Source organism: Colobus angolensis, unplaced genomic scaffold, assembly GCF_000951035.1.
Source record: "Colobus angolensis palliatus isolate OR3802 unplaced genomic scaffold, Cang.pa_1.0 Scaffold7, whole genome shotgun sequence".
Taxonomy (NCBI): Eukaryota; Metazoa; Chordata; class Mammalia; order Primates; family Cercopithecidae; genus Colobus; species Colobus angolensis.
The window spans coordinates 14,687,159-14,711,949 of record NW_012120709.1 but is presented as its reverse complement, the minus strand read 5'-3'; the positions used below and the strand labels follow the sequence as shown (position 1 = coordinate 14,711,949).

The window sequence follows — 24,791 nt, the reverse complement described above, 5'->3', positions numbered from 1 at the left end:
GAAAAAAAGAAGTTAAAAATGTTTAAGCATGGCTAGACGCCGTGGCTCATGCCTCTAATCCCAATGCTTTGTGAAGCTAAGGCAGGAGGATCGCTTGAGGCCAGGAATTCAAGACCAACCTAGGCAACATAGTGGGACCCCTGTCCCTACAAAAAATAGAATAAAAAAATAAAGTAGCTATGTGTAGTGGTGTGTGCCTTAGTCCCAGTTATTCAGAAGGCTGAGACAGGAGAATTCCTTGAACCCTACGATGGTGCCACTGCACTCCAGCGTGGGTGACAGAGTGAGACTCTAAAAAAAAAAAAAAATTCTGTCTCTGAAAAAAAAAAATTTAGGCAGTAGAAAAACATGATCATATTTGGGTTTAGAGAAATCGTTATGGCAGAGGATGAATACAATAGGAAGAGTTCAGGGTGAGGGGCCCAGTTAGGACCAGTTTTACAGTTAGATGAGAAATGAGGGTCTGAACTAAATGATGAGAGCCTGAACTAAGTCTGTGACAGTGAAACCAAGAGCAAGACTTTACAAAATATTCTTTCAAGAGGAAACAGGTAGAAATAACCCATGTCATTAAAATTAGTACCCTGAGATGCTCTCATAATGTCCATCATCTGATCTTTATGTAGTTCCAGTTGTCTTCGAAGATCCTTTAGTCCTTCAAGTCTTGTCAATGGAAGTGCATTATAAACACTTACTGAGAGAAAATGGTTAATTTCCTAAAAGAGAAAATTAATTAAAATGTAACTTGCTTTCAACATGTATTGGTTAAGCCTGTGAAATAAAACTTAATAAAAGAAAAAAATTAGTTAAGTGCCATTTATAGACACTGACTCATGTCTCTATTACTACCAAACAAGGAAGAAATAAATGACTTCTTCCACTGCAAACCCTACAATGTTTTAATTATTTCTTTTAGACAGAGTCTCGCTCTGTCATCAAGGCTAGAGTGCAGTGGCACTATTGAGGCTCACTGCTACCTCTGCCTCCCGGGTTCAAGTGATTGTAATGTCTCAGCCTCCCAAATACAGGATTTACAGGAATTCAGCCTCCCGAATACAGGATTCAGCCTCCCGAATAATCAGCCTCCTAAATACAGGATTTACAGGAATGTGCCACCATGCCTAGCTAATTTTGTATTTTTAGTAGAGACAGGGTTTTGCCATGTTGGCCAGGCTGGTCTCGAACTCCTGACCTCACATGATCTGCCTGCCTTAGCCTTCCAAAGTGCTGGGATTACAGGCGTGAACCATTGCACCCGGCCTAATCCTTTAAATTCTAACAGACTCTCTCATGGTAACACAGATTTCAAAATTGTTATAGCATATTCAACTGGAGGGAAATGCTTAAATTTCTCTTTAGTAGTATAACTCTACGTCTTAACATATTTAAATATGTTTTTATATTTACACAGAGTCAAATACAGACTATCATTTAAAAATTATAATTAAGATCTGTATGGAAGAATATACCTAAACATAATTTTGAGGTTTATAAAGATTAAAACTTGAAATACGCTTTCGAAAGTTAAACATTATCTCTTACACAAACATTAAATAGAAATTGAAAAGATCCAATGGTAGTTTTGGGCTATTAGTGGACCTTAGGATCTTATGTGATAAAATCAAAACTATTTTGTGTCACATTCCTTGAAAACTTAAATTTGGATCTTTACCAGGAAGTTTTGATATTTATACTTTGACTTCAATACAAAGACATACATTAAGATTCATTTTTTTATTTAAGTAGGTAGATCTCATGTTATACACACACATACACACACAGGTATGTGTGTATATACATATATACACATATATAAGTATATATATCTATATCTATATATCTATATACTTAGATATATATATGTATTTTTTTGAGACTGGGTCTCACTCTGTCACCCAGGCTGGAGTGCAGTGGCACATCTTGGCTTATTGCAGCCTTGACCTCCAGGGCTCAGGTGATCCTTCCACCTGAGCTACCTCAGTAGCTGATTCTACAAGCACGTATCACCATGCCCGACTAATTTTTCGTAGAGACGGGGTTTTGTCATGTTGCCCAGGCTAGTCTTGAACTCCTGGGCTCAGGCAATCCTCCTGCCTCAGTCTTGCAAAAGTGCTGAGATTACAGGCATGAGCCAATGTGCCTGGCCTACGTATATATTTTTAATCACAATTTTAAAAAAGATTCCATTTTTTACTGCTAGAGCATTACAGATTTTTAAAAAGTACTACGGTCTATGTTCTTTAATAAAAAATAGTAGATGATGAAATTTTTATTACCTCCAAGAGTGAAAAGGGTCCTCTACTGTATTTGATTTTTTGCTGAGTAATACGCAAATCCTTAAAAACAACATGGTCAGGAAAAGGATCTAAAAGCTTAATCGTGAGATAGAGGTTTTCATTATCCTTGTTATCTATCACTAAGTATTTCAGCAAGTCCAATACCTAAATATAATTTAAAAAGAAAAAATTATGAGAGAAATAATTTTAAAGTAAGCCAATAAAACTTACTGTAATAAATGATAAAATCTATTAACCTAGATCAGATTAAATGTTCTAATTACATCTAAGATACCCAGCTTTTAGTTTCCGTGTTTTCAAATAATTCAATAACTATATAAGGTACTACCACAAGGTGGGTACTGAGGTTAAAAAAAAAAAAAGCCAGTATTAATGAAACAGTTTATATAAGTAGTAACTCAAACACCACCATAATGTTGTGAACTGCTATCTCTAGTTTTGACTACCTCTATACTTCAGCATAGTAGATGAAACTATCAGGTTATTTATTAGATGAAAAGTACCAAGTGCTCTGTAATTGATTACAAAAGTTAATTCATTAAGCATATTGTTCCAATCATTTTACAAAAAAGTTCGCAATAAACTCACCAATTATACCAAGTAAACAAAAAACACTCAAATCCTTCTAACAACACTTTATAAATATATTTTAAATACCACTCTGAAGATGATTCAGAAAATTACCTGTTTCTGAACCTCCACCTGCTCATCCACAAGGGGTATAAGTGTACCAACAATAACATGAAGATGGTTTTCTAGAGCATCCTTACAGTAAGTCACTGCTGTCTGGCAAACCTGACTTAATAAGTCACAACAAAGGGAGAAGCTACGTAATGACACATCCATGATACGAGAAGGCCTAATATAGGGAGAAAACAACAACCAGTAAGTTCTAGAAAATGACTCTGAAATAAATTCATTCAGAAGTCACTTTTGTTCAGCATCTCTTAATTCTTATATGCCTTGACATAAATATTTTAATGTCTTATAAGCCAAAATGAGAAGTGACAGCAGCAAAATGCAGAATAGACAGCTCTAAGCTTCCATCCTTTAACAGAAACACTGAAAAACAGGCAAACTTGTCAGAACTAATTTTGTTAGAATTCTGTAAAATAGTCAAAGGTTTACAGTAATCAAGAAAATACTGAATCAAGAAACATGCAACTGAAAAGCAGGAGGAAAGCTTCGTGGTGACTTTACTTGTCCTTGCCCACCTCTACCCCAGGTTGGCAACAATCACAAAAGGAGTAGCCTGTATCCTCGGTGTGAGACGCTGGCTCACGATAGTTCATGGAGCTAAGCAGATTAGTTGCAAACTATTGTATATGTCTATTCTAACTTGTCTGGAGCCAAGGACTGATGTAAAGTGCGTGGCTCTGTTTTGTTTAACCTCATACAAGCTACAAAAGATATGGGTTTGCTTGAAACTTTGTAAGGCTGACCAACAACCTGCAGGTGCATAGGGCAAAAGATTACTGTTGAGACATACAAGAGGCTGCCTAAAGCCTAGGAGTAGCTGGAGAGAGTATTTCTTTGGGAAATTAGTGTATTCAAAAGCACCCACAAATTAGGGGGAATTTAGAAAGCCACACACATGCTTCAAGATAAGACTCTTGCTCAGAAAAGACCAGAGAAGACCCTAAGCTTGTGTTTGGGGCTGATTCCAAGCAATGCAAGCATGGCTAAGTGCTGAAGAAGAATCCTAGCATAAAGCCAATCTGCAAACACTAGGAAAAGTTTTCTCCTCTCATACTTCCTCATCCCAACACCCTTGGCTTCCAAGGAAATCTCTATCAAACACTATCTAAACACAAGCTAAAGTACAAAGTTTTCAGTGACGACACAAGGCAAGACACAAAAGGACATATATTGTACAACTCTAGATTAAAATATCTACAATAGGCAAATTCATTGAGACAGAAAAAGATGAGTTTCTCAATGGCCAGGAAGGGGGAAGGGGGAAGGGGGAATGTGGAGTTATTGTGGAATGAGTAGAGAGGTTCCATTTGAGATAATGAAAGTTTGGACACAGATAGTGGTGATGGCTGCACAACAATGGAAATGTAATTGATGCCACTGAACTGGCCATTCAATAGCAAAAATAAAAAATTTATGTTACATATTTTACCACAATAAAAAAGACCTTAACAAATAGAAATCTCATTAAAATTAATGGAAAAGATCAGAGATGCTAAATTGAACAACCCCAATTCTTGTTTTTTTTTTTTTCTTTTTTTTTTTTTTGAGACAGAGTCTTACTCTGTCGCTCAGGCTGGAGTGCAGTGGCACGAGCTCGACTCACTGCAAGCTCCGCCTCCCGGGTTCATGCCATTCTCCTGCCTCAGCCTCCCGAGTAGCTGGGACTACAGGCGCCCGCCAGCATGCCCAGCTGATTTTTTTGTATTTTTAGTAGAGACGGGGTTTCACTGTGTTAGCCAGGATGGTCTCAGTCTCCTCTGTGTTAGCCAGGATGGTCTCAATCTCCTGACCTCGTGATTCACCCGCCTTGGCTTCCGAAAGTGCTGGGATTATAGGTGTGAGCCACCACACCCAGCTGAATAACCCCAATTCTGTAGAAATGTTTATTTGAGGCCATCAATAGCTAGAATATTAGTATTAAAATGTTGAAGATCCTTCTTAAGATTTCTAGAATTGGAGAAGTAGTGCTTTTTTTTTTTTTTTTTTTTATTGAATGAAAGTCTCAGTCTGTTGCCCAGGCAGGAATGCAGTGGTGCAATCAAGGTTCACTGGCAGCCTCAAGCTCATGAGCTCAAGCCATCCTCCTACTTCAGGAACCTCCTAAGTAGCTAGAACTACAGGTGCATATGATCATACCCGGATAATTTTCTTTCTTTTTTTTTTTTTTGAGACAACAGTCTCGCTCTGCCTCCCAGGCTGGAGTGTAGTGGCACACTCTTTGCTCACCGTAACCTACAACCTCTGCCTCCCAAGCTCAAGCAATCCTCCCACCTCAGGCTCCAGAGCAGCTGAGACTACAGGTACATGCCACAATCCCTGGCTAATTTTTTAAAAATTTTTTTGTAGAGATGGGGTTTCACATCATGTTGCCCAGACTGGTCTCTAACTCCTGGGCTCAAGTAATCCACCTACCCCAACCTCCTAAAGTACTGGGATTATAGGTGTGAGCTGCCACACCTAGTACTAATTTTCTTTTTTAAAAAATTTTTAATAGCAACGAGGTCTGCTATGTTTCCCAGGCAAGTAGTGCAATTTTAAAAAACTTAATAGGTAAATCTAATAGACATCGTAAAAAGCAAAATTCAGAAAGCAACACTCTTATATCTACCTCTTAGAAGCATATAAACTTTCAATTAAAAGAACAGGATAGGTTGGGCATAGTAGCTCACGCCTGTAATCCCAGCACATTGGGAGGCTGAGGTTGACAGTTCATTTGAGCACAGGAGTTTGAGACCACCCTGGGCAATATGGTGAAACCCCACCTCTACAAAACACACAAAAAATTAATCGGGCACGGTGGTATGCTCCTGGAGTCCCAGCTACTCAGGAGGCTGAGGAGGAAGGATAATCTGAACCCAGGAGGTTGAGGATGCAGTGAGCCATGATTGCACCCAGCCTAGGCAGAGTGAGTCTTTGTCTCAAAACAAAACAAAGCAAAAAAACAGGAAGAAGAGGATAGAAAGACTGCTTATATATTGGTCCAAATGTGTTATTTACCTTTGGTTGATATAGTGAATCAGAGTATAAATAACATCTCGAAGAACAAACGCCCAAGCTCCTCCTAAGCCACTTTTTATATCTTTCAGTAATAAACTAACAAACAGGTGGTATATTTTAAGAATTCTGTGCTTCTTATAAACATTATTTGTTTCAGCTGCTTGCTCACATATGGCAAGAAGAATTTTCTGATAGGAATCCTAGAAAATAAACAGATTTAGTAAAAACTTGTTTAATTAGATAATCGGCTACAATAAATACATTTTATATTTTTTCTTCAAATATTTGAATACATACACGTTTTATATTTAAAATAACTAAATAACAGAATTTAGATTTGGGTTTGATATCAAGTGCGAAATGTTACATTAAGAAAATTACTATCTTAAACTATTGCCAATTTATTTTTCAGAAAGTAAACTATAATTAATAGTATATTCCTATGAAAAAGTAAATACATTCCCTGAGCTAATATATGACTGAAGTGTCACAAGATTCTGTTCTCATATATAACATATTTCAATTAAAGTTGACAAGTAAAATACCATTTAAACTTGTAAATAAATGTTTTCCTTTTTAATTATGAGATAAATTTTTTTTGTTTACTTTTCCTCTTTAAGATGTACTTACAAAGATTTTTTTAGCTAAAAAAGAATGCTCTATTATTAAACTCATTATGTATACTTACAGGGCTTTTGGAAAGAATTTCTAAAATGCTCTTTAACTTGGTTTTATGACAATTGCTGATATAGGCAAATGTTGCTTTAATCACATGCGATGGAAAATGAGGTGGATTAGGAGCAGGATCTAAATCCCTAACAGAGTTAAGGGAAAAAATACAGTCATCATTTTAAAAAGTTTTGCTCATAGACCAGTGAACTTCCAAAATGAAAATTTAGATTTTAATAACCCCCAAATTCAAAAACTATTTTTCTACTGAAAAACTACTTTTAATAAAATCACAAATATCAGAGTCCAGATATATAAATCAGATTATCTAAATACCTTTCACCCTCAATAACTTAAATAATCTTAAATGATCTTGTAATGATTTTCTTAAAAAATCTTTTAAGACAGTTCCGCAAATGAGCCTCAGTATTACTTCAGTTCAGAATCAAAGCTCTATGCCAGTACTGAAAAAGCAGTATTTTAAGACATGGCAATCAACACTTATTTAGATAGCATGAAATTACATATGTGAAAGTACTTTCTATTATTACTATTTTATATGCCCAGCATGGTAGGGCACATGAAAAAAAATAAATAAATAAACTAAAGCATATTTTCAAGTAGCTTACAATCACACCAGGAAAATAACTCTAATGTGCATATACAACTCAAAGACATTCACATCCAAATTAAATTGTACAGATAATAAAGCACAATAAAGAAAAAGTGAGGCTGGGCACAGTGGCTCATGCCTGTAATCCCAGGACTTTGATTGGCCAATACGGGGGAATCACTTGAGGCCAGGAGTTCGAGACCAGCCTGGGCAATATGGTGAAACCCCGTCTCTACCAAAAACATAAAAAATTAGCCACGTGTAGTGGTGCATGGTGCACATCTGCTGTCCCAGCTACTGGAGAGGCTGAGGTGGAAAGAAGGATCGTTTGAGCCTGGGAGGTGGAGGTGGCAGTGGGCCGAGATTATGCCACCACACTCCAGCCTGAGCAACAGAGTGAGACTCTATCTCAAAAAAAAAAAAAGAAAAAGAAAAAGAAAAGGTGATCAAGAAAGGCAAGACCTAGATAAAGAGAACTAGGAATAATGTGCATGAAGAAAAAAATTTCAAGGGACAACAGATGACACAATGTTCAAATATTACAGAAAGACTATGAAAAGGTTATTGGGTTGGCCAACCAAGTGGTCAATTTAGAAAGAGTAATTACTGTGGGGAGACTATGGTAAAAGAGGATAGGTAATTACCTCAATTCAAAGGTGGCTATTTTTAAAGAAACAAACTTTTTAAAAAGAGTGATGTCTATAAATTGAAATAGATATTGAAGGTGTCAACTAATAAACTTCTTTAAGAACTTGTGAAGCTACAGCTAGTTCTTTAAGTTTAAAATGTACATACCCTGAAAAGTCACAGAGGTCAGTGCTCTGACTGACACTAGAATTTGCTGGCTCATGTAACGTCATCAATAACTCCACCACAATCTCTGGTAAGTTACTAATGAATAAATGATCGATCTGCAAGGGCACAAAATTAAAATACATCTAATATTTTATATCTTTGAACCTCAAGACAGCTCAAAAGGCATATATTACCTTATTTCCAAAATTATTCAACGATTGCAAAAGAAAATAGATGACTCAAAGTCCAAGATCTACAAGATTATAACTAACTCTATCTTTTTCTTCTATGCAGTGAACCTGTAGACTAAGAGGAAAAAGTAGGAAAATCAAGCCAAACAAGGCCCCTTTAATCCAATTCTTCAATTTTACAGAATCATTTTAAATAAGACTTCAGGTCTATCATTAAGTTATGTGACCTGGTAATTTTTCTGCCAACTAAAGTTCCCACTGATCTGTAACTGCTCCTCTAACTGAATTTTACTCTTGGCTTTTTATTTGGGAATTCTTTCTCAATTACAGAACTTTACCGTTAAGAATTCCCAGTGACTGGGAATAATCTCATCTTTGTTCCCTGCATAACTTCTTCCCAGACTTCTACTTGAGTGCCATCCCAAATTCTAAGGCTAGCTGATATCCACATCCCCTTTCATCAATAGTAGAATAAAACCCTCCCCAACAGATTTGGACTTTTCATCAATCTACTTCCCACTATAGACAGGTAGCTTCACAAAAGACACAAATTCTCTAAATAAAAAGAATAAGTCTGCTATGTTACACGTTAGTTAAATGAATGAGATTTGTGAAGTCTAAAGGGTGAATTTAACAACTTTCCAAATAAGGAATTACAGTGATCTAAACCAAAAGGCAAATGGCTACTTTACTTAATGCATAAGGAAGTTCAAAAACATACTTCCTAATACAAAATATTTTAGAAGGTGACAAGAAAGAAACCTAACGTAAATGAGGCAGGGCAATAAGGTCTGGAGGAAGGGAACCTAAGGCCAATCCACGCTGACTTCCTAGAACGAAATCAAGAGGAAAACCCCAACTTTCCACGCTCAAGTAACGAAAGGACAAGAGGCTAATCCCTTTGCAACCCCCTCCCTTTTACTGTGGCAGATAAGAAATTGAAAGTACCTCTGATTGGTCCCCTCCTATAACTAATCAGACTGATTACAGGCCACTACTTTATTTACATAGGGTGTATACCAAGTAACCAATGGGAAACCTCTAAAGGGTATTTAAACCCCAGAAAATTCTGTAACCAGGCCCTTGAGCCACTTGGTTGGGGCCAACTCCCGCCCTGTGGAGTATAATTTCATTTTTGATAAATTTCTGCCTTTGTTGCTTCATTCTTTCCTTGCTTTGAGTATTTTATACAATTTTTTTTTTGAGACAAAGTCTCCCTCTGTTGCCCAGGCTGGAGTGCAGTGGCACCATCTTGGCTCACTGTAACCTCCGCCTCCTGGGTTCAAGTGATTCTCCTGATTCAGCTTCCCAAACAGCTGGGATTACAGGCATGCATCAGCATACCCAGTAGAGATGGGGTTTCACCATGTTGGCCAGGTTGGTCTCAAACTCCTGTTATTTAATTTTTGCTGTTCTTCATTCTTGAGGCAAGTGTTTCAATCAAGACTGAACATAATTACTTTTCCCTCCAAAACCTATTCAGGCTCTAAAAATTGCTCTTTTGGTTTGAATACATTAAAAAAGAATAGTAAGATTAAGAATGCTCAGAAGACTAAGCTGGGAGATTGAATGGGAGTGGCTAGAGGCTGTCTCTCTCAAATCCCATAACCTCTGGAGTGCCTATTTCTGTTCCAGCTGTCTTTGGGAAAGGAGTCCTCAGCTCACCAATTCCCTTCAGACGGCAGACTTACACCTAGTTCTGAATAGGTCCACCTAAGCAACTGAGGAAATGCTGTTCCATTTCTTGGTTCAATACAGATAACTAGGAAACTAAAAAAAAGGTCCCTTGAAGTTTACCTAATATTGACCAAGTTTGGTTAGTTATCCCTTACTTATATCCAAAATAAATAAACACATAAATAAATTTGGGGTGACCATAGCTTTTTTATCTTAAAAAATTTATATGTATGTTTTAATATAAGTTGCTTCAAAAAAATTTGGAATGTATATAAATTATTATAAAACAAACGAAGCTTGTTAAATCCTTCTTTACTTGACTCCTTCTTTTGACAAAGATTTAATGAATACCCAAAATATATTACGTGGTTGAGATACATCAGCCAAAAAAAAAAAAAAAAAGAGAGAGAAATGTATGCCGGAGAAGACTGGTAAATAATTAACATAATTGAAAAGTAAATTATGGTCCAGCAAGGTGGCTTACACCTGTAATCCCAGCACTTTGGGAGGCTGAGGTGGGAAGATCGCCTGAGGTCAAGAGTTCAAGACCAGCCTGGCCAACATGGCAAAATCCCGTCTCTACTAAAAATACGAAAATTAGCTGGGTGTGGTGGCACACACCTGTAGTCCCAGCTACTTGGGTGGCTGAGGCAGGAGAATTGCTTGAACCCAGGAGACAGAGGCTTCAGTGAACTGCGATCAGGCCACTGTACTCCAGTCTAGGCAGCAGAGTGAGACTCTGCCTCAAAAACAAAAGCAAAGACAAAACAAAAAAAAAAAGTAAATTGTATCATATGTTAGAAGGTAATAAGTGTCATGAAAAAACAAACAGCGGGGTATGAGAACTATAGGAATGAGGGATGGTTCTTATTCTTGAAAAGTGGAAAGCTTGGTGAGACTGAAGAGAGGGTGAAGGTTTTCTGTACACTGTTAGTATTCCTTGACTTTAACAACCAGTTTGCATTCGTGTATTACTGCAGTTAAAATACATTTTTAAATGGCAGAAGAAAATTATTCAAATGGTTTTTTGGGTTATTTCTAATTCGAAACATTTCTACTTAGTTAAAAGCCAATCAGAGGGAGAGAACATGACATAACCAAAAAAATTCATGGGTTGGCTATGCTAGATAATGATTACCACAAGCTAAGTTTCAATATATAAATAAGAATAAATAGCCTTAAAACTTAAAGGTTATATCTCAGATCATTCAGGGAATGAAAAGTAGATAAAAATTGAAGCCATACCTGTTTTCCCAGTAAGTTTTCACTTTTAAGCATATCATAGACCTTGGTAGCAGTCTCTCTTTGCTGTGCCATCCCACTGTCTCCTGTACCCTCATAGGCAAAATAAGGAAGAATATTTACAAGAATCTTTGGAAAGCAGTCTGTTAGAAGACTCTTCCAGTCCTCTTGAATCTGATTAGCAATGGACTTCACCTCATCAAAATGACTTCTAATCACCAGATGTGGAACCAAAACCTTATAACAAGATCTAAAAATATAAAAATTTAAAATATAGATTATATATAACTTTTCCAAGTAAAATTTTATAAAATAGTTCTTAAAATACTGTTTTAATACCATCAGCATTAAAGTATCACAGTTTATCCAGATTATTAAACATTCTTTAATTTTCTAAATGGAAAAATTAACTAAATTCTAAATAGTCACATTAAAAAAATAAAAAAGCTTAGAACATACCACTACAATTATGGGATTTAAAAATGGGGACCTTGTTCAGTAGCACCCTTAGCATAAAGAAAAAACAAAACAATAAATAAATAAAAATGGAGATGTGAATTTATATTTATTTCTTCTGCATAATCAACTAATGTAAATGAAGTTGACCCTTGAAAAACATGGGTTTGAACTTATAATTGCATATTTTTCAACCAAATGCAGACAGAAAAACAGTATTCACGGGATGTGAAAGTCTGTATATACAGAGGACTGACTTTTCATATACGTGAGTTCTGCAGGGCTGACTTGGGGACTTGAGTATGTGCAGATTTAGGCATACATTGGGAATCCTGGAATGAATCCCTCGCATATACAGAGAGATGACTATATTGTTCTTGCCAAAATGAATGAACCATAAGGAACACTAAATTTACTTCTGTAGGAATATCCTTCTTAAAGGAAGTTACCTACATACAACTCATAATCTATTAGAAAGCTCTATTAGGATGGGCCTGAAACTCAGTCTGTGATCTACTACATGTAAAATGCATAGCAAAGTCCATAACACAGAGCATGCTCAACAAATATGAGATGCCTTCCCATCATCCTGATACCTAAACATTACTTTTTGGTTGTTTCAAACCTCTCCATTTTCAAATTTTTCTTCTACGGAGTTAAAGTTAGCAAAATAAAAGTTTTACATTAAGTTTCTAACTCTAATAGAAGTAATGACTAAACGGCCTATAGTCAAGTAACAGAAAAGAAAAACAGGCAGAAATAATCAGCTACTAGTAATCTATCTTCAATCTTTTCCAAAGGAAAGATGATCAAATATTAAAGCTGAAAGGAAACTGAAAGATCTCCTTGTGTAACTTCCCTACTTTACATATTAAAAAACCAAGGCATAGACGGTCTTTATGTGGTTTGACCAAAGTCACATAGCTGGTTGTTGGCACAGCTAGGACCGGATCTGAAGTCCAGTGACTCCCTTCAATACATTCTTATTAAAAGAAGCTGTCCCGCTTCTCATACTATGTAGCCTCCCACACACACGTGTGTATGGGTATGGTATGTGTGGTGCTGGTGATAGGGACTTGCTAAATATTGTTAACTAATTTTAAAGTAAACAAATTTCACATATGTCATGTATAAACTTACCTATAGAAATCCTCAATATTTGTGTAGTTTAATAAAATAAAAGGAAAAGAAGATAAGTTGTATTCAGTATCTTGAAGATTTAGCCATTCCAAAACCAGATAATCTAAATGAGATGCCATAAAGTCTTCTAAACATCTATATCCAAAAGTTTCAGAAACTTTCTCTAAAACCTGCACGAACCAAAAAGTCAATGTGTTAAGAAAAATGAAAAAAAAAATCACTTAAATGCTTGTTAATATTATTTAGAGTAAGACCTAGAAACAACATTCATTTAACTTTTCTTCATTTCCTCATCTATGAGATGGGAATAATAATTAAGAAAATGTACTCAACTGGCACAGTATCTGACACATAGCAAACCCTTAACAAATGTTAAGTAAATAAAAACATAAAAATATGCATAAAAACATAAAACAGTTTCCAACATTTGGCTATACTTAAAGGAAGATTTAATGTAAGATTATTAGCCAGGCATGGTGGTTCACCTGTAATCCCAATGCTTTGGGAGTCTGAGGAGGGAGGGTTGCTTAAGCCCAAGAGTTCAAGACCAGCTTGGGCAACACAGCAAGAGCCTGTCTGTACAAAAAATTAGCCAGGTGCCTGTAGTCCCAGCTACTCAGGAGGCTGAGGCAGGAGAACTGCATGAACCCGGGAGGCAGAGCTTGCAGTGAGCAGAGATCGCACCACTGCACTCCAGCCTGGGCGACAGAGCGAGACTCTGTCTCATAAAAAAATAAAAATAAAAAAATTAAAAAATTAGCCAGGTGTGGTGGTACATGCCTGTAGTCCCATCTACTCAGGAGGCTTGGGAGGATCGCTTGAGCCCAGGAGGTCAAGACTGCAGTGAGCCATGATTGCATCACCGCACTCCAGCCTGGGTGACAGAGTGAGACCCTGTCTTTCAAAATAAATAAATATAAAGAAATAAAAATAAAATAAAATTATTCCTCTCAGGCTTAAATCCAAATAAGGAAAAATCCAAACAATACATACCACTTATGATTATTAGGTAATGTACTTGTATACTTTTAAGAAACACCAAACAAGTCTTATACTGAGAGGTAAAAGGCTGATTATAGGTTGGCTTACTACAAAGCACCACGGAAACTATGCTGGTAGAATGTTAACTGGCATATCAGTCCACTGACCTACCACTGATTTATCGCATAAAAATTTGCAATGGAAAGGCCGGGAACTTCCTAAACCATAAATGCTGAGGGGATGGAAAAGAGAGGGGGCCAACGTTCTATAATACTGTGCTGATGTAGTAATTACAAGGCTTGGACCCTAGTCCTTCTCCCCTGATAATTGAACTTAAAAGCCTGATAGTTCTAAAATTTGACTCCTGGCCCTGCCAGATCCCAATGTGGTGCCCCAGTATCTACCGGGCAAAACACCTATACTGCTCTTGTCTCCATGTGTTTCCCTCAATAAATACTATTTCCAAAAGCCTGGTCAGTCTGGTGGGCAAGTCATTCACTCTTGTTAGTTCAATGAAAGCCTTGTGATATGCTCTTAAATGGAATGTAAGAAACAACAGTGCATGCACATAAATACACTATTTGAATAGTTTTTATATAACTGCTTTCCAATATTCCCAACCTAAAAAATAAACTGTTTCCTAGTCTTAAATAAGTGCCACTTAGATAATCTACCTTTAACTTTTTAAATTATTTCATAGTGACCTAAGGAAGCTTATAATAAAATACTCATCCACATATACCTTTTTCACAAGGTGAGGTTCTAATCCATTCTCCTTCACAGATTTACATAGGGCAAACAAAGCCTGTTTTTCACAGATAGGGCTACAGGATAAAACCACAGCTATCAACATCAGTAAAACAGATTTTCTATTATAAATTTCATCCAAAGGTTCAGGGTTCTCAGCACTATGGGACTTAAAAAGAAATAAAAAAAAAAAATGTAATGTAAAATGTAAATACTTAACAATCAATTATAAAATCCCAACTGAACTCCAGATTTTTTGACTAGCTATACACATTTAAAAAACCTCCTACTCACTAATCCTAGTTCTGTCTTTTGGTACAAGAAACAGTAAGGACCAATACCTTCGCTAAATCACAAGCACTGACATGTTTAAAAACAATTATGAGCTTTCCACTAAGTCAATTCCTTCACCCATTTTTTATAAGACACAGATCTATAATATCCTGGCTAAAAATCTTTTACTTTACTCAGAACCAAACCAAACATTATAGTTATCCTCTACAAAATACAGAAACATTTAATAACTGAAACAGTGTAATTGGATTGCTTGTAACACAAAGGATATTTGTTTGGGGGATGGATACCCCATTCTCCATGATGTGATTATTTTACATTGTATACCTGTATCAAAACATCTCATGTACTCCCCAAATACATATATATATACACCTACTATGCACCCATAAAAATTAAAAAATCTAAAACTAAAGCAAAAAGTATAAAAGATCCAAGTTCTTGTATCAACTTTGTTCATGACAATATGCTTCTGTTAATGCAGTATAAGACAGAGTTAGCCTTTTTTGATAACTGTAATACAATGTTGATTCATACTATAATCTCAAGATATAAAACTTCTTAGGTCTTTTTCTAAATGAATTGCTGTGAGATCAGTATTTTCCCAGTTTGCAGATGATAGGCTGCTTTAAAATGTATAATATACATTATCTCATTAGATTTTATGTTATTTATACTTATCTTTCTAATCTATTGAAATTCTTTTCTAAACTCACATTCTTTCAATTGTGCCTTTCAATTTCCTGCTATCACAGATTTGACAGTTATTTAACTATCTTAAATACTTGTAAGAAACAAATCAGGGCATAAATAAATGAAAAAATTTGAACCCTAAGATAATCATTACCATAATAAGTATATTATTCTACAGAAATGTGAAATATCACACGTTTCACTGTAAACACCACAATGATTTGATCTTGTGTGAGATTCTTCTCCTCAATCCATTTCTTCCCATTGTCACCTGTTCTCTTAATTAGCTTTTAATCAGATCACATACGAAAGGATTTTTAAAATAAAAAAGGAAGTCATTTATACTCCCATAAAAACTCAGTTAAATTTTGGGTTTCTCCATAAAAATGCTAAACCAAAAGAAACATATTAAGGTAAACCAAAAGAAATTTCTAATGATTTGGCCCATTGTGACCTAGAAATAATGCAGTTTCATTCAATTCATACAGCTGTTTTAGAGCAGCTTTATACTGTAAACTACTGCATTATAAACTCTCTTATGCCAAACTTGGTAAAGTAATTTATGGGATATTCATAGCAAGCATATGATAACAGCAAATACATGTTACTTAAAATTACCATTTCTCTCATTCCTTCCCGAGCTTTCAAGTATGCATTTTCAAAAGCTGTTTGCTGAAGCCTCAAAGGAAGTGCTTTCAGTAACCTGGAAGAATCTCTCTTCGTGTCCTGGAACAATCTTAAAACAAGCAAACCAACAAACAAAAAGTGAAATAATTTTTTAATTTCAAACCCTACTTGCCAAAGCATATTCCAGAATAAAAATAAATCATTCTGTGAGACATAATAACATACTAGCTCTTTCTTAAAGATTAATAAAACCTGAGTTTATTTAAAGAGGTTCAGACCAGCAGCTTAGTATTAAGGTCTTGAATACAAAATCTATTTTCTCCTAGAACTGAAGAGGGTCTCAAAATATATTTTAACTATTGCCCAAATTTGAGTGCACTGAACTCAAACTAGCCAGAAAAGATCAACTGTTCTCTTGCCAAACACCAATTAGTTGAGTCCACAGATTCCATTGTCAACCTGCTCTAATATTTAATCACTCTGAAAGTGGGTAAGTTAATGTTTTCATGTACCATCTAAATTTTGTTTTATGTGATGGAAAAAAGTTGATCAGTACACCTTTTGTGTAATAGCCACATATTTAAGGATAACTCTTCAATCAACTTTGTCTTTTATCCTTTTTTAGTAATCGAAGCTTTTATAATTATGTTCCTCTGATTCTTCTAGTTTCTCTCACTGCTCTTAAAATAGCTGAACATTAGGTATCTGCTATTGTCTGAATGCTTAACCCCTCCAAATGTCATGTTGAAATCTGATCCCCATTAGGTTATGCCTAATGGGAGGTGTCTGAGTCATGGAGGCAGATCCCTCACAAATAGATTAAGGCCTGAGGGTAAGGAATGAGTGAGTTCTCAGTATTCAGTTCCCACAAGAGCTGGTTATTAAAAAAAAAAAAAAAGAGCGTGGCACGGCCTTCCCTGCCTCCAACCTTGCTTCCTCTCTCACCATGTGATCTCTGCACACACTGATTCCTCTTTGCCTTCTGCCATGAGTCTGAGGCCCTTACCAGATGTAGATGCCATACGCCAAATAAACCTCTTTTCTTTATAAATACCCAGCCTCAGGTATTCCTTTATAGCAACACAAAGGGACTAAGACAAAATCTAACAAGTGTAAAAAAAAAAAAAAAAAAAAAAGAATGCTACTTGCATGTCACTCTTGAATTTATACTTTTTGAATCTTCAATTTTTCTCAATGCCACCACTACACTGCTGTCTTATTACATTCAACTCAGTCTTATATTACCTCTGTCCTTAAAGTTCAGCATACATTTGCTATCTTTTATCTGTGAAATTTAATAAGGACGTGAACTACTAAACATACTCATGAGAAATCCTTACAACGCATTATGGTCTTACTAAAAAAGAGTTCCAAACCTGAGGAGTTAGACACAAAATTTAGTTTATGAAAACATTACTGTCAACATATTCAAATACTGAAATATTAGTTTTAATACTTTATGTGACTGCTGAACAATATAGTGATCTTTTATTATTGATCACTTACATTTGACCAGTTACTCAAATGATTTTCAGCTTTGATGTTTTTGGAGCATCATGTAATTTTTTTCAAGTACATTCATTTATTTTAAAAGTTATTAGATACCTATCACATGCCAAGTATTGTTTTAGGTGCTAAAAATACAACAATGAACAGAACAGACAAAAACCAGTGCCTTTTAGGAACATATATACTAGTGGAATAGGGAGAAGTAAATATATTAAAATATGTTTCAAGTTATCATAAATGCTAGAGAAAAATAAAACAAGAGCAAGATGGCAGAACAGGAACAGCTCTGGTCTGCAGCTCCCAGCAAGACCAGCACAGAAGGTGGCGATTTCTGCATTTCCAATGGAGGTACCTGGCTCATCTCATTGGAACTGGTTAGACAGTGGGTGCAGCCCACGGAGGGAGAGCCGAAGCAGGGTGGGGTGTAGCCTCACCCAGGAAGCGCAAGGGGTCGGGGAACTCCCTCCCCTAGCCAAGGAAAGCCATGAGAAGCTATGCTGTGAGGAACTGTGGATCCCGGCCCAGATACTATGCTTTTCCCATGGTCTTTGCAACCAGCAGACCAGGAGATTCCCTTGGGTGCCTACACCACCAGGGTTTCAAGCGCAAAGCTGGGCAGCCATTTGGGCAGACACTGAGCTAGCTGGAGGAGTTTTTTTCATATCCCGGTGGCACCTGGAACGCCAGCAAGACAGACCCATTCACTCCCCTGGAAAGGAGGCTGAAGCCAGGGAGCTGAGTGGTCTAGACCAGCGGATCCCACCTCCATGGAGCCCAGGAAGTTAAGATTCACCGGCTTGAAATTCTTGCTGCCAGCACAACAGTCTGAAATTGACGTAGGATGCTGCAGCTTGGTGGGGGGAGGGGCATCTGCAATTACTGAGGCTTTAGTAGGATGTTTTCCCCTCACAGTATAAACAAAGCCACTAGGAAGTTCGAACAGGGTGGAGCCCACCATAGTGCCACAAAGCCACTGTAGCCAGACTGCCTCTCTAGATTACTCCTCTCAGGGCAGGGTATCTCTGAAAGACAGGCAGCAGCCCCAGTCAGGGGCTTATAGATAAAACTCCCATCTCCCTGACACAGAGCACCTGGGGGCAGGGGCTGCTGTGGGCGCAGCTTCAGCAGACTTAAACATCCCTGCCTGCCAGCTATGAAGAGAGCAGCGGATCTCCCAGCACAGCGCTCGAGCTCTGCTAAGGGACAGGCTGCCTCCTCAAGTGGGTCCCTGACCCCCCATGCCTCCTGACCAGGAGACACCTCCCAGCAGGGGTCGACAGACACCTCATACAGGAGTGCTCCGGATGCCATCTGGCGGGTGCCCCTCTGGGACAAACTTTCCCAGAGGAAGGAACAGGCAGCAATCTTTGCTGTTCTGCAGCCTCCACTGGTGATAACCCAGGCATACAGGGTCTGGAATAGACCTCCAGCAACCTCCAGCAGACCTGCAGCAGAGGGGCCTGACTATAAAAGGAAAACTAATAAACAGAAAGGAATAGCATCAACATCAACAAAAAGGACATCCACACAGAAACGTCATCCAAAGGTCACCAACATCAAAGACCAAAGGTAGATAAATCCATGAAGATGAGGAAAAACCAGCACAAAAAGGCTGAAAATTCCAAAAACCAGAATGCCTCTTCTGCTTCAAAGGATCACAACTCCTCACCAGCAAGGGAACAAAACTGGACGGAGAATGGGTTTGATAAACTGACAGAAGTAGGCTTCGGAAGGTGGGTAATAACAAACTCCTCCAAGCTAAAGGAGCATGTTCTAACCCAATGCAAGGAAGCTAAGAACCTTGAAAAAAGGTTAGAGGAATGGCTAACTAAAATAACCAGTTTAGAAAAGAACATAAATGACCTGATGGAGCTGAAAAACACAGCACGAGAACTTCATGAAGCATTCACAAGTATCAATAGCTGAATCAATCAAGGAGAATAAAGGATATTAGAGACTGAAGATTAACTTACTGAAATAAAGCATGAAGACAAGATTAGAGAAAAAAGAATGAAAAGGAATGAACAAAGCCTCCAAGAAATATGGGAGTATGTGAAAAGACCAAATCTACGTTTGAGTGGTGTACCTGAAAGTGATGGGGAGAACGGAATCAAGTTGGAAAACACTCTTCAGGATACTATCAGAGCTTCCCCAACCTAGCGAGACAGGCCAACATTCAAATTCAAGAAATACAGAGAACACCACAAAGACACTCCTCGAGAAGAGCAATCCCAAGACACATAATCATCATATTCACCAAGGTTGAAATGAAGGAAAAAATGTTAAGGGCAGGCAGAGAGAAAGGTCGAGTTACTCACGAAAGGAAGCCCATCAGACTAACAGTGGATCTCTCAGCAGAAACCTTACAAGCCAGAAAAGAGTGGGGGCCAATATTCAACACTCTTAAAGAAAAGAATTTTCCACTCAGAATTTCACATCCAGCCAAACTAAGCTTTGTAACCAAAGGAGAAATAAAATCCTTTACAGACAAGCACATGCTGAGAGATTCTGTCACCACCAGGCCTGCCTTACAAGAGCTCCTGAAGGAATAACTAAATATGGAAAGGAAAAACCGTACTGGCCACTAGAAAAACATACCAAACTGTAAAGACCATCGACACTATGAAGAAACTGCATCAACTAATGGGCAAAATAACCAGCTAGCATCATAATGACAGGATCAAATTCACACATAACAATATTAACCTTAAATGTAAATGGGCTAAATGTCCCAGTTAAAAGACAGAGACTGGCAAATTGGATAAAGAGTCAAGACCTATCAGTGTGCTGTATTCAGGAGACCCATCTCATATGCAAAGACACACAGAGGCTCAAAATAAAGGGATGGAGGAATATTTACCAAGCAAATGGAAAGGAAAAAAAGCAAAGGTTGCAATCCTAGTCTCTGATAAAACAAACATCCAACAAAGATCAAAAATGACAAAGAAGGGCATTAGATAATGGTATAGGGATCAATGCAACAAGAAGTACTAACCATTCTAAATATATATGCACCCAATACAGGAGCACCCAGATGTGTAAAGCAAGTTCTTAGAGACATACAAAGAGACTTAGACTCCCACACAATAATAGCGGGAGACTTTAACACCCCACTGTCAATATTAGACAGATCAACGAGACAGAAAATTAACAAGGATATTCAGGACTTGAACTGAGCTCTGGACCAAGCAGACCTAAGAGACATCTACAGAACTCTCCACCCCAAATCAACAGAGTAATATACATTCTTCTCAGCACCACATCACACTTATTCTAAAATTGACCACATAATTGAAAGCAAAACACTCCTTAGCAAATGCAAAAGAAAGGAAATCATAACAAACAGTCTCTCAGATCACAGTGCAATCAAATTAGAACTCAGGATTAAGAAACTCACTCAAAATCACACAACTACATGGAATCTGAACAACCTGCTCCTGAATGACTACTGGATAAATAAGGAAATGAAGGCAGAAATAAGTAAGTTCTTTGAAACCAATGAGAACAAAGACACAATGTACCAGAATCTCTGGGACCCAACTAAAGCAGTGTTTAGAGGGAAATTTATAGCCCTACATGCCCACAGGACAAAGTGGGAAAGATCTAAAATTGACACCCTAACATCACAATTAAAAGAACTAGAGAAGCAAGAGCGAACAAATTCAAAAGCTAGCAGAAGACAAGAAATAACTAAGATCAGAGCTGAAGTGAAGGACAGAGAGACACAAAAAACCTTTCGAAAAAATCAATCCAGGAGCTGGTTTTTTGAAAAGATTAACAAAATAGACCACCAGCAAGACTAATAAAGAAGAGAGAAGAATCAAATAGACACAATAAAAAATGATAAAGGGGATAAAACCACTGATCCCACAGAAATACAAACTACCATCAGAGAATACTATACATGCCTCTACACAAATAAACTAGAAAATCTAGAAGAAACTGATAAATTCCTAGACACATACAACCTCCCAAGACTAAACCAGGAAGAAGTCGAATCCCTGAATAGACCAGTAACAAGTTCTGAAATTGAGGCAATAATTAATAGCCTATCAACCAAAAAAACCCTAGGACCAGATGGATTCACAGCTGAATTCTACCAGAGGTACAAAAAGGAGCTGGTACCATTCCTTTTGAAACTATTCCAAACAACAGAAAAAGAGGGACTCCTCCCTAACTCATCAGCATCATCCTGATACCAAAACCTGGCAGAGACACAACAAAAAAAGAAAATTTCAGGCCAACATCCGTGATGAACATCCATGCGAAAATCCTCAATAAAATACTGGCAAACTGAATCCAGCACATCAAAATGCTTATCCACCACTATCAAGTCAGCTTCATCCCTGGGATGCAAGGCTGAGTCAACATATGCAAATCAATAAACATAAGCCATCTCATAAACAGAACCAATGACAAAAACTACATGATTAAAGGCTCATGCCTGTAATCCCAGAACTTTGGGAGGCCGAAGCAGGTGGATCACCTGAGTTCAGGAGTTCGAGACCAGCCTAGCCAACATGGCGAAACCCCATCTCTACTAAAAATAAAAAAATCAGCTGGGTGTGGTGGCAGGCACCTATAATCCCAGCTACTCAGGAGGCTGAGGCAGGACAACTGCTTGAAATGAGGAGGTGGAGGCTGCAGTGAGCCAAGATCGTGCCATTGCACTCCAGCCTGGGAGACATGAGCAAAAGTCTGCCTCAAAAAAAAAAGAAAATGAATGAAATTATTATATGTTTATTCCAGTACTCAAATATAAAAGATCCTCATGATAGAATCCTTCCAGTGCTTCACTAGATGTTCACATAGTAAATATAATTGTAATTAGCACGATGTAAAATGCGCTAATTATCATTTTATAAACTCACATAAAATCACAGTAATTTCCAAACAGTCCGTATCTCCTGTACGTGGTAGTAGACACACGTCACTCAAGTCAACCACTTGTTAGCTCTGTGGCATAAGCAAGTTACTTTACCTCACTAAGTCACAGTTTTCATTTACAAATTGAAGGAAATAATAGAATCTAAGTTACAGAAGTGTAAGAATTAAGAATAAACATAAATGCCAGGCACACTGTATATACTCAACAAGTGTTAGCTATTTTTAATATCTCAACTGTGAGCTGTTATTATGTAAGACATTCCACTGCCACCTGCAGCATTCCAAATACTTCATGAATATGTGACCCATTACCTATTGATTGACTCTGCAGCCAACATGCGAACTCGGTGATGATTATCAGCAAGAAACTGTGTAAATACTTCATTTACAGGAAAGTCTTTTCCCATTACATTAAGAATGGCCCATTGTGAATAAGGATCGGCCTATGGGAAAAGAACTGAGGTTAAATACGAAATAGAGAAAAATTACTCACTGCTTTAAATTTTTCAATGAAGATCTTACTAATAAAATGTAAAAACTGACCTCAAGCAAAGTTTTAAGGCAGTTTACTAGGGCCATTCTGACAGAGAATGTACATTTCCTCTCCTTTGTTAGATGCCTGAAATCAAGTAAGTTTTCCAAAGTTAAATAATCATTCTGGTAAAAGCACTCAGAAAACTCACTGAATATTAAGGTTATTATAAGTTGCTTCCAATATGTCTTTCTGTGCTAAACTTATTTGTCATTATGTGGAATATACCAACATACTCACCTTCCCAAAAATTCAAGCTAAAAGAAATTAGTTTGAAATAATTCATTTTAGTGTATATTATTCATTTTATACCATTATGTCTCTTTTTCGGAGGCTACCATAGAATGGTTAACCACATTATAGTAAACTTACTTTAGAAATAAATTTCTTTGTTAAAGTTTTGTTTGGTATATTGAAGATTTCAAAATCACATTCAGGCCGGGTGCGCTGGCTCACGCCTGTAATCCCAACACTTTGGGAGGCCGAGGTGGGCGGATCACTTGAGATCAGGAGTTTGGGACCAGCCTGGCCAACATGTTGAAACCCCATCTCTAATAAAAATACAAAAAAAGTAGCCAGACGTTGTGGCAGGAGCCTGTAATCATAGCTGCTTAGGAGGCTGAGGCAGGAGAATTGCTTGAACCTAGTAGGTGGAGGTTGCAGTGAGCAGATACAGCACCACTGCACTCCAGCCTGGGTGATGGAGTGAGACTCTGTCTAAAAAAAACACAAAAACAAAAAACATTCTATTGATTTAGAATTACTCATCAATCAAATAGTACAAGGGTTCTAAATTATATGTATGTGCTCCTCTGTAAGTATCATGCTGTTATCTCAGAATGTGAAAATATGCATAAAATAACCAGATTAAGAACAAGGCCAATTTGTTCACTCTGGGAACATGAACAATTCAACTGATTTTGGCTGCTTGTCCTTTCTTTATTCACTATACATGTCAAATTATTAAGTGATTCAAAATTTGCAGAGAAAGGAGTTAAACAGTTTACAAAACCAAGCCTTAAACAAAAAGCAATGTAGTTATTCAAGCAACTGAGGGAAACACAAATTACATTCTGCTATTCTTAAAAGATGTATTAGCTATGTAGGAAGATCAGAAGAAATCACTGATGTGGATACAAAATTTGCATTCGTATCCACAGATAGCAAAAGAAAAATAAGACCACAAAGTAGACTGTACCTACCAAAATGCTCCAATTACTGTAAGAAACTGTCCTTGAGCATCCCTTGTGTTCTCAGAGTCCATATTGCTTTGACCTAGGTTTTTCACTATATGAGGGACATGGTTTAAAATAGTTTTACAAACATCTTGGTCACGACGATACAAAGAACACACATTGCTGTGGTAAAAAAAAGTTTAACTTTAAAAGCTTAACAGAACACATCGGTTATTTTATAAATTTAAAGTGAACATAACACAAGGTTTTAATTTCTTACGATAGTGGTTTCAGAAGTTCAACAACATCTTCCATTGGCAAGGGGTATTCTTCTCCAGGAAGCTCCTTTAAAAGCATTAGATACTAAGATGGTAGGAGGGAAAAAAATCAGATTTATTCACAAATCATTTACTTTAAAAAGTATATAAACATAGGCCGGGCGCAGTGGCTCACACCTGCAATCCTAGCACTTTGGGAGGCTGAAGCGGGCGGATCACAAGGTCAGGAGTTTGAGACCAGTCTGGCCAATATGGTGAAACCCCATCTCTACTAAAAACACAAAAATTAGCC

General features: G+C 37.2%; 1 protein-coding gene across 3 annotated transcripts in view; it reads right to left on the bottom strand.

Moving 5' to 3' along the window:
• ATM (ATM serine/threonine kinase) overlaps nucleotides 1–24,791 on the bottom strand; it is a 134,540-nt gene that overhangs the window by 66,454 nt on the left and 43,295 nt on the right. For all 3 annotated transcript variants that reach the window (XM_011926674.1, XM_011926676.1, XM_011926675.1), the window contains 14 exons: nucleotides 24,502–24,584; nucleotides 24,249–24,404; nucleotides 23,058–23,133; nucleotides 22,827–22,957; nucleotides 16,110–16,227; nucleotides 14,500–14,673; nucleotides 12,777–12,946; nucleotides 11,184–11,430; nucleotides 8,071–8,186; nucleotides 6,682–6,808; nucleotides 5,994–6,193; nucleotides 2,982–3,156; nucleotides 2,277–2,441; nucleotides 584–716 (listed from right to left, as the gene is read on the bottom strand). In XM_011926674.1, coding sequence (XP_011782064.1) covers nucleotides 584–716; nucleotides 2,277–2,441; nucleotides 2,982–3,156; nucleotides 5,994–6,193; nucleotides 6,682–6,808; nucleotides 8,071–8,186; nucleotides 11,184–11,430; nucleotides 12,777–12,946; nucleotides 14,500–14,673; nucleotides 16,110–16,227; nucleotides 22,827–22,957; nucleotides 23,058–23,133; nucleotides 24,249–24,404; nucleotides 24,502–24,584 — 2,071 coding nt within the window. The remainder of the gene's footprint in view (nucleotides 1–583; nucleotides 717–2,276; nucleotides 2,442–2,981; nucleotides 3,157–5,993; nucleotides 6,194–6,681; nucleotides 6,809–8,070; nucleotides 8,187–11,183; nucleotides 11,431–12,776; nucleotides 12,947–14,499; nucleotides 14,674–16,109; nucleotides 16,228–22,826; nucleotides 22,958–23,057; nucleotides 23,134–24,248; nucleotides 24,405–24,501; nucleotides 24,585–24,791) is intronic.